The sequence below is a fragment of the Petromyzon marinus genome, unplaced genomic scaffold, assembly GCF_048934315.1.
Source record: "Petromyzon marinus isolate PM22_M1 ecotype Great Lakes invasive population unplaced genomic scaffold, UKy_Petmar_22M1.pri1.0 PM_G_Scaffold_11, whole genome shotgun sequence".
NCBI lineage: Eukaryota > Metazoa > Chordata > Hyperoartia > Petromyzontiformes > Petromyzontidae > Petromyzon > Petromyzon marinus.
Genome location: NW_027422662.1, coordinates 4,360,754 through 4,371,672, shown reverse-complemented (window position 1 = coordinate 4,371,672; position 10,919 = coordinate 4,360,754). Strand labels below are relative to the sequence as shown.

Below are 10,919 nucleotides of genomic sequence, written 5' to 3'. Positions count from 1 at the left end.
AATGCCCGTCAATAATTTCAAATGAATGCTTGTCTGATTGTGCGTGTGCATGTAACATTTTGTCTGAGGGTCACACATTGAATAAGTGATGTTAGGACAAAGTGTGTGTGTTTTGGAAGTAACTTGTACAGAGAAGTCAGGTGAGACCCGTTGTTCTTGTGATACAGGTCAAAGGGTACTTTTGTGTTTCAGGAAGCGTCGGCCTCTGAAGCAACTCATCGTCTTTGAAATAGGGAGCACGCTCGGATCATTCATCAGTTACAAGGCATACCATTTGAAAGTTACACGTATAGGAGGAGGTACATTCTCTACAACACGAATTGTAGTTTTGTCTTACGTGTTGATGTAGATTTTGTCTAACTGGGACTAGAAATGCTCCTTGCTGATTCACATCTGGATGTTCGTTACCTATTGGTTGAAGCAAGCCCCACTGTTGCAGTTGAGTCGCTGTGCACCAATGAGGGTCCAAGCATTTTAGGGCCTTCGGCCAGGAAAGTCACAACATTTGCACACAAAGGACGCATTCACGCCAGCGCCCCCTGCTCCGTTTTGAAGTTTTAAAATGAAACATCTTTGAATCGTGTTATGTTTTGAATTAGATGATTGTTATTTCTTCATTAAAAGCTTGTATCAATTTACATCCGGAAGACTTCGTTGAGAAGGACATTTCGTGTGAATTTTCTCTCGTCGTTAAGTAGACGGCCTTGCCGGGGGTTCGGTTCGATGCGGACTTTCACCTGGTAGGGGATCGCGGTATCGAGATAAGGCGACACGGAGCTGCTGGCCGTCTGCAGATCGATTCCAACGTAATCGAACGTCTGTCCCTGCGCCTCCGTCGTTGGTACAGGGGGTGCTGGATAATGTTTGGAATTACCCCAATTTTGACCGTGACACCAACATGCGTTGTGAATGACGCAACGTTATGTTTTACATCCGCCGTTTAGCAGACTGCGCATATTGTGGTGAATGTTACTGGGGTAGCCAGGTGTGCCCGTCCGTCGTTCGCATGCAGGGGGTGCGTGTAGGTTTACAGCGCCCCCTGCGTGAAAACGACGGAAAGTGCAGCGTTCATCACGGATAAAGTTGTGCGCTTATATTTTAAATGTTATTCTTTTATAAGGTGATGTTGATATCGAAAACTGACATATAACTGGCATGCCATAAATAGGAAATTAACTCTGCTTATTCGAATCAATGTATTCATATATGTTGATAAACTGTTTTCAAGAAGATTTTGTGTCTCTAACGGCGACTACAGGGACCACGTTATTGTTTAAAAATGTCTTTGATTATAACTATAATTGCCTACAATTCGTCATGTGTAGCTTATTTAGACTATAATTTATTCACTACCCAAAATGTATTGACTTGAAAACATAGAGCTAATATTTGTAAGCAATGTCTTTTTTATTTATATGTTTGAAAACATATATTTGCACAAATTGAACTTGTTCAGATACAAGGTGAATTCACAAGGCTTTGTAAAAAATCCAATATTTCAGAATTTTTGCCTTAACGGAGAATTTTTTTTAAATGTTGGTAAAAATAAAGATTAAGAAATATATATTGTGCCGTGTCTACAATTTTATTGTAAAGTGGAATTGGTAAAAAAAATTGATGGTTCAATGAGCCACTCTGTCTACAGGAAAGCTACCCATACGGATGCTTATCTGAAACCGGATTCCCACCACCATCCATCACAGAAGAATTCTCTCATCAAGACTCTGTATCACAGAGCCCAATGCATATCCGACCAGGAACACATAGGCAGTGAACTCAAGCACGTACACCAAGCTCTTAAGGCTAATGGTTACTCCGACTATACAATCCGCAAAGCTATCACTCAAACCATGAAGAAGGACCCTTTTGAGGAGCCTTTCAAAACCATCACTTTACCCTACATTGCGGGGATCACAAAAAGATTTCCAAAATCTTGAATAAACACAAGATCCAGGTCCGTTTCAACACATTACATAAAATCCGTGATCTGGTTCCGTCTGTAAAAGATGTGATTCCAGACATACAGTACCCTGGTGTCTACAATCTAAGTTGCCTCTGTGGTAGTAGTTACATTGGAGAAACAAAACGCCATGTCTCGGACCGCATTCGTGAACACAAAGCAGACCTTAAACACGGTAGGACCAACACCTCGGCCGTGGCAGATCACTGTTATAATTCAGTAGGCTCACATGACATTGACTTCTCCAAGACAGAGGTTCTTTGCAAGCCATCTGGCTACCATGAGAGATTCGTTCATGAGGCTATCCACATATACAAGCACAGAGACAATTTCAACCGAGAGGAAGGAATTCTGGCTTAGCAATCATTGGAAGGATTTGATAAACCATTTCGGGTCTTAATTGATTGTTCACGCTTACGGTGGCTTTCAGACAGCATACATTAATTTTTAGTCTCCCCCCTCCTCTTTTCAAAACATAGATGGACTCGTCCTTCTAAATAAACTGCCAAATCATTGTCCGCGGCGCTAACGTCAATAAATAAATAAATACAAACCGCTACTTTTTTCAAATGTTTCTTGCCGTTGGTTTTCACACCTGATGATGACTGCTTGTGTTACAGTCGAAACGTCGTGAGAATTTTATTGTTTTATATTTTTTTTATTTATTTTATTGTTTCCCTTCAACGTGACTTTACCGAAAGATCCAAGAATATAATTCATTGTTTATTATGTTCGTGTTACATTTTAAACAGAAAATGTTTACGTTTGTGGGACCTCTTTGGCCCAGAATTAAAATGGTGACAGAGAAAGGGACGTGGCGTGAACACCTGCACACACTCAGTGTACACACACAAAGAGTGTACACACACAGAGAAAGGGACGTGGCGCGAACACCTACACACACTCAGTGTACACACACACAGAGTGTACACACACAGAGAAAGGGACGTGGTGTGAACACCTACACACACTCAGTGTACACACACAGAGAAAGGGACGTGGCGTGAACACCTACACACACTCAGTGTACACACACACAGAGTGTACACACACAGAGAAAGGGACGTGGCGTGAACACCTTCTGCCTATAAACAAACAGCAGCAGCAGCAGTGGCTGTGAAGGTGTTGATCTGACTGGTGTCAGAACATCACAACAACAACCACCACTACCAGGGTGATGGGGGTGGTGGTGAAGGGTGGTGGGGGGGGGGGACTCCCCGGGACTGCCAGGTGGTGGCCTGTGTCTGTCTGTGTACACACACAGTGTGTACGTACACACACAGTGTGTACGTACACACAGAGTGTGTACACACACATTGTACACACACACAGTGTACACACACACAGTGTAAACACAGTGTAAACACACACAATGTAAACACATAGTGTACATACAGTGTGTACACACACACAGTGTACACACAGACACAGTGTATACACACACAGTGTACACACACACACAGTGTACACACACACAGTGTATACACAGTGTACATACACACAGTGTACATACACAGTGTACACACACACAGTGTACACACACACACAGTGTGTACACACACTGTGCACACACAGTGTACACACATAGTGTACACACACAGTGTACACACAAAGTGTGTACGTGTACACACACAGTGTACACACACACACAGTGTACACACACACAGTGTGTACACAATAGTTTCAGTTTATTTTGGTATACCCCTGTGAGCCATTCGGCTCTTGAATTAAGTGCAACCACAACAAACACAAACACGAACAAGAAACACATCTTAAAGTGACTACTTTGTGTGACTCTGCAAACAGAAAATCCATGAAAAAAACATCAAAATGTTCCTGAAAAAAGCACTGTACACCAACGCTGTGTGCTAAAAATCCCAGTGGGATGCAATGTCCACGTTGTTGTTGTTGCTGAGTTCAAGGGAGGGAGCAATGGAAAATGAATCTAAATTAACTTAAACTCCAATCACGCTCTGTTACGTCACTACTCAGCATTACTTCATCGGCAAGAAACGCCGGGGGAAGGTGTCCCTCACTAGTGACGTCATGTAACCAAGGTATTCATCCCTCCCCCGTCCATCGCGCTCTTGAACATGACGTCACCTCCGCTTGGGTCACTGCCGATATCGTTCCATTGCCAATCCTTATTTGGGCAAAGCTACGCCCAGTGGCGGCTCATTAACATAATGTATCCGTTAAAGCCGTCGCGAGTTTATTGCGACGGGTTCAGCACCCACGACATATGGGACGGTATCACATTAGCATAATTTATCCATCCTCTAATTTATTTATTTACGGAGCAGCTCATTGTGGGAGGAGTATGTCTCGTGCCAAGGAAGTGACGTCACGTCACCTGCTACCGCGTGACGTCACGAGGTAACAGGAAGCTATCGCTTCCTGCACTGAAATCCGAGGTGAGAAATTCTCATTGCGATTGTGGTTGTTGTGGTGGTGGTTGTGATGGTGGTGGTGGTTGTTGTTGTTTACCAAGGTAGAGCCTCGCTCTCCCTCGTAGGGATGTCAGTTGAGTAGCAGCGAGCATGGGAATCGATGTCCAGGTTGGAACTTTACAACGCGGGGCCTAGCCACGCGGGGCCTTGCCTCCTGCCCTCGCCTGATTGCATTTACTTTAATTATCTCGCTTAAGTTTAATTTGTATTCACCCGGCTCGCCACTTTGTAACTTTGATTTATTGTAAATATTAACGCAGTTTTTATTTTCTTTTGTTAGCAGGCCAAGCGCGCTTGAGCTGCTATACCGCTCTTGTTATCAGAAGCAACCTGCCCACAACAACACAAGGTGAGGCTTTGTCAACGTGTGTGAATGTTTTGACTTAAAACTGTGGTGACTGCAGGAATTAATATTCTTGGTTCTTTCGGTAAAGTCATGTAGATAGAAAATAAGATAACAGTAACATAACAAACATAAAAAATTGTAAATAAAGCAAAAAAAACCCACGTTTTGATTGCAACACAAGTGGTCTTTATTTAATGTAATTGTATTATCTGTTAATGTTATTTTCTATCTACGTAACTTTACCGAAAGAAACAAGAATACGTGTGTCAATGTCTATCGGTCAAAGACGCTAAACGGAGAAACGCTCAAAAACTCAAAACATACAGCAGGCGTCAGGGTCGGGATCGAACCCACGACTTCCTGTATATCCGGTGAGGTAGTTAACATCTCACCAGCTAACCTCGGCTATGTTAATTGATCCTCGATTAATTACTTGGTGTAGTGAGGAAGCATTAATGCTGAGCAGATGAAGGTGGCCAGGCATGATTCTAGACACGCCATCGCCAGTGTGTGACAGTGTCAAGTTTGTATTTGCAGTGAAGTCTATCAACTCTATTGAACACGGAGGTTATATCAAAACAATAGTTTATTTTTGTTTTCCTCTGGAACTCTTACTAAGAATGGAAACAGGATGTGAACACAGCACACACATGCAGCTGAAGTCGGAACTGTTCATCCCAGCATTCAAGGACATCTGAGTTGCGATTGAACATTAATTCATGCATTTCTGCATAACACAAATAGTATTGTTTTCAACACCCTTTGCTATGTCAGCTGAATTTAGCTCTCATAAATATTCCTTTTGTGACCAGACAGCCGACATTGTGTGCTTGGAGTTTTGAATTAACATTCATTTTGCAAATACGAGGGCTTCCAGGCATGTTTATAACCATTTGCCCTCTCATTGTGTGCCATCACAGCCCGTGTGATGAATTTGGGACACTTTTTCACTACATCATGAATATCTGAATAAGTATAGACGTGTAAGTCACATGTGACTATATATGCATTCCTCTGTGCATCGATACTGACGTGTAGATGGTGTGGATATTATTTTTTTCTGTCTGCAGCTGACGCTTCCTCTGACGCTTCCTCCGCAGAATTGGTCTGATGGAGCAAATGCACTTAGCGCAGCTCGGTAGGACAAGGCTCCAATGCGACCGGTGTGCATACAGCACGGATCGTACTGGAGATTTCACACGGCACGAGAGAACTCACACAGGAGAGAAACCCTTCAAGTGCAGTGTGTGTGACAAGGCATTTTCATACCCATCTGCTCTTAAAATACACCAGAGAACTCACACTGGAGAGAAACCCTTCAAGTGCAGTGTGTGTAACAAGGCATTTGCACGGCCATCTGTTGTTAGAAGACACCAGAGAAGTCACACGGGAGAGAAACCCTTCAAGTGCACTCTGTGTGCGAAGGCGTTTACACTTTCATCACATCTTCAAGAACACCAGAGAACACACACGGGAGAGAAACCCTTCAAGTGCAGTGTGTGTAACAAGGCATTTGCACGGCCATCTGTTGTTAGAAGACACCAGAAAAGTCACACGGGAGAGAAACCCTTCAAGTGCACTCTGTGTGCGAAGGCGTTTACACTTTCATCACATCTTCAAGAACACCAGAGAACACACACGGGAGAGAAACCCTTCAAGTGCACTGTGTGTGGGAAGGCGTTTGCACAGTCATCTCCTCTTGTAATTCACCAGAGAACACACACGGGAGAGAAACCCTTCAGGTGCACTCCGTGCGGGATGGCGTTTGCACAGCAACAACATCTTCAAGTACACCAGAGAACACAGAAGCATCAGAAGATCCACAAGGAGTGCAGTCTGAAATCAGCTTGTGAAAGTCAAAGTGCCGCAATGAGCCCATCCCTCATGAAACAAGAACCGGAGGAAAATCCTAGCTTGGACACTTTTAAAGGTATCGAGGTGAAATGTGAAGAGGTGATGATGAAATGTGAAGAAGTGATGGTGAAGAGGGAAGAAGTGATGGTGAAGAGCGAAGAAGTGAAGGTAAAATGTGAAGATGAAGATTCAACTCCAAAATGGGACCTTCACATCGATGGAGGCAACGTGAAGCAGGAGGAGAATTCTGACTGTGAGGCAGAGCGAGGCAACTCCCAGCAGTTTGTGGAAGTGGAGGTGTGGGTGGACTTCCTCCGAGACAATACAAAGTCAAGTGGAGACCCGGTAGATGTGTAAGCTTGAGATGATGTCGCTCCAATAGATGCACCTTTGTCAAAGGCCTTCAATGACAAGAATGTGAAGTTGGACACTCAGTTGCAAGGTTCAACCTGCAGAGTAAGGGCGGCCAGTCTTTGTGGACCTGTGGGTTGGGTAGATCTTTAACCAGGAGCGAGAGACAATAAGCTCCCAAGCATTCACTATGTTATAATAATTGCATTTACACAGTGCTTGCTTAATCGCCTCAGCAACTCGGAGTTTTGTGTCGTACCTCGTCTGAAACACTCGTAGAGCATCGCCAAGTAGCAAATGCCCCTGTGTGGCACAGGGTGGTGGCCCTGCACCAGTCTGCATGTGGACAAGAGCCTGTCAGTAGGAGGCGATGATTGATGCGTCATCTCAGTTGTGTAGTTTGTAGGCAATCTTGATTCGAAGCTTTCGTGACAGCAGGAATCCACACTTGAGTTATTTCAGTAAAGTCACCACGTGGGTAGAAACATAACAGACCGCGGCGTTTAGATCACAACACAAGCAATCGTTATCAGGTGGGATATCCACAGCAAGAGAAACTGCTGAAGTAGTAGGCGCCTACTCCAGCAGTTTCTTCTTCTTGCTGCTGTGCTTGTCCCACCTGATGACGATTGCTTGTGTTGCCATCGAAACGCCGTGATCTATTATTAGTAGGTAATGTTTTAAATTTGCTTCATTTTGACCCAGACGCCAGCATGCAACGGCCTACTCGTTTTGAATGACGCAACAATAGTACGTTGTACATACACGGTTAAGCAGACGGTGCATATTTGTAAAATAACTTCTTGTTAATACGATGTAACGTGATGCAGTCAATTTCGCTGCAGTAATTCAATGTTGCTAATATGCCCGTCAATGATTTAGAATGAATACTTGTCTGATTGTGCATGTAACATTTTGTCTGAGGGTCAAACATTGAATAAGTGATGTTAGGACAAAGTGTGTGTGTGTTTGGAAGTAACCTGTACAGAGAACTCGGGTGAGACCCGTTGTTCTTGTGATACAGGTCAAAGGGTACTTTTGTGTTTCACGAAGCGTCTGCCTCTGGAGCAACTCATTGTCTTTGAAATAGGGAGCACGCTCGGATCATTCATCAGTTACAAGGCATACCGCTTGAAAGTTACACGTATAGGAGGAGGCACATTCTCTACAACACGAATTGTACTTTTGTCTTACGTGTTCACGTAGATTTTGTCTAACTGGGACTAGAAATGCTCCTTGCTGATTCACGTCTGGATGTTCGTACCTATCGGTTGAAGCAAACCCCACTGCTGTTGTTGAGACGCTGGGCACCAATAAGGGTCCAACACATTGACGGCCTTCAGGCCAGGAAAGTCACAACATTTGCACACGAAGGACGCATTCACGCAAGTGCCCCATGCTCCGTTTTTGAAGTTTTAAAATGAAACATCTTTGAATTGTGTTGTGTTTTGAATTAGATGATGTTATTTCTTCATTAAAAGCTTGTATCAATTTACATCTGGAAGACTTCATTGAAAAGGACATTTCGTGTGAATTTCTCTCGTCATTAAGTAGACGGTCTTGCCGGGGGTTCGGTTCGATGCGGACACAAACAGTGTACACACACAGTGTACACACCCACAGTGTACACACACACAGTGTACACACACAGTGTACACACAGTGTACACACACTGTACATACAGTGTACACACACAGTCTATACACACAGTGTACACACACAGAGTGTACACACATAGTGTATACACAGTGTATGCACAATTAGTGTACACACACAGGGTATACACAGTGTACACACACAGTGTACACAAACAGTGTACACACAGTGTACACACTGTACACACAGTGTACACACACACTGTATACACAGTGTACACACACACAGTGTACACACACAGTGTACACACACACAGTGTACACACACAGACGCACACACACAGGTAGACACACACTGTACACACACACACAGTGTATACACACAGCGACACACAGTGACACACAGTGTACACACACAGTGTACACACACACACAGTGTATACACAATAATGTCCACGTTGTTGCTGAGCTCACACACCCAAGGGAGGGAGCAATGGAAAATGAATCTAAATCAACTTAAACTCCAACTCTGTGACGTCACCACTCTTAATTACCTCATCGGCGTGGAACGCCAGGGTGAGGTGTACCTCGCTAGTGACGTCATGTCACTAAGGTATTCATCCCTCCCCTGTCCACCGCGCTCTTGAGTGTGACGTCATCTCCGTTTGGAGATCATTGGAGATCGTCATCTCCAGTGGCAATCCTTTTTTGGCAAAGCTACGCCCGGTGACTGGTAGCTCATTAACATAATGTGCCCGTTAAAGCCGTCGCGAGTTTATTGCGACGGGTTCTGCGCCCACGCCCCCAACCCTCAACATATGGGCCGGCTTCATTAACATAATTTATTCAGGTAGAGAGCCGCTCGTGGGAGGGAAGTGACGTCATACTACTTCCTGCTGTCGCGAGGCAACAGGAAGCTGCCGTGTGAGCGCTTGCACTGAAATCCGAGGTGAGAAATTCTCATCGTTGTGGTGGTGGTGATCGTTGTGGTGGTGGTGGTTGTTGTTGTTGTTTACCAAGGTAGAGCCTCTCTCTCGTAGGGATGTCAGTTGAGTAGCAGCGAGCATGGGAATCGATGTCCAGGTTGGAACTTTACAACGCGGGGCCTAGCCACGCGGGGCCTTGCCTCCTGCCCTCGCCTGATTGCATTCACTTTAATTATCTCGCTTAAGTTTAATTTGTCTTCACCCGGCTCGCCACTTTGTAACTTTGTTTTATTGTAAATATTCACGCAGTTTTTATTTTCTTTTGTTAGCAGGCCAAGCCCGCTTGAGCTGCTATACCGCTCTTGTTATCAGAAGCGACCTGCCCACAACAACACAAGGTGAGGCTTTGTCAACGTGTGTGAATGTTTTGACTTAAAACTTTGGTGACTGCAGGAATTAATATTCTTGGTTCTTTCGGTAAAGTCACGTAGATAGAAAATGAAATTAAAATAACATAATTTTTATTTTTTTAAATGAAGCAAAAAACCCCACGACGTTTCTATGGCAACATTAATGCTGAAGATGCGAGGGCTTACAGGAATATTTATGACATTTGCCCTCTCATTGCGTGCCATGACAGTGCTGTTTGCACAGTCACACATAGTCACTGTAAGATGATTTTCTCGGTCGTGTTTTTGTTTTGTTGCTTGTTGTGGTTGCACCCGATTCAAGAGCCGAATGGCTCACGGGACTATAACCAAAATGAATCAAACTGAAAATCAAAAATACTGAAACCGCGTGATGAATTTTGGGAAAGTTTTTCACTGCATCTCCAAATATATATAAAAGACAAAGTTGTGATTGTGTGTGTTGTCTGTTCAAAATGTTTAGCGTACTTCCCGACATGCAACAAACTGGAAATTTGCCATGTGGGTACTTTCCAGACTGTACACCATGCAAACATTATACAAATACACTTTTGTGTTTTTTTTTTTAAGGGGGGGGGAGGGGAGCTCAATAATGTATAGATTTTTTGCACGGCAAGTGAGCTGTGACGTCAAATCTGTCACATGACCCTCGCATGTGGAAGCATCACGCATTGTAGTGTAGCGGTTAGCGTTGTCTGTGTGTGTGTGTCTCACTAACAGCACTTGCCCCTACAGTCTGTTAAGGCTATATGGGGGATCTTTATCTTTGTGTCTGTGTGTTTCTGTGTGTGTGTGTCTGTGTGTGTGTATCTGTGTGTGTGTGTCTGTGTGTGTGTCAGTGTGTGTGTCTGTGTGTATCTGTATGTGTCTGTGTGTGGGTGGAAGCGTCACGCATTGTAGTGTAGTGGTTAGCTCTGTCTGTGTGTGTATCTGTGTGTGTGTCTGTGTGTGTGTCTGTGTGTGTGTGTTTGTATCTGTGTGTGTCTGTGTGTGTCTGTGTGTGTGTCTG

General features: G+C 44.1%; 1 protein-coding gene across 1 annotated transcript; it reads left to right on the top strand.

The window, feature by feature from the left end:
- Positions 1–4,320: 4,320 nt before the first annotated feature.
- LOC142909006 (uncharacterized) lies at positions 4,321–7,952 on the top strand. The gene is made up of 3 exons (XM_076059681.1): positions 4,321–4,374; positions 4,691–4,759; positions 5,857–7,952. The coding sequence occupies exon 3, from the start codon at positions 5,867–5,869 to the stop codon at positions 6,965–6,967; it is 1,101 nt and encodes a 366-aa protein (XP_075915796.1). The 5' UTR covers positions 4,321–4,374; positions 4,691–4,759; positions 5,857–5,866; the 3' UTR covers positions 6,968–7,952.
- Positions 7,953–10,919: the final 2,967 nt, after the last annotated feature.

Bases quoted from the DNA above. Each gene is read 5' to 3' on its own strand.
- LOC142909006 (XM_076059681.1), top strand. From the start codon at position 5,867: ATGGAGCAAATGCACTTAGCGCAGCTCGGTAGGACAAGGCTCCAATGC.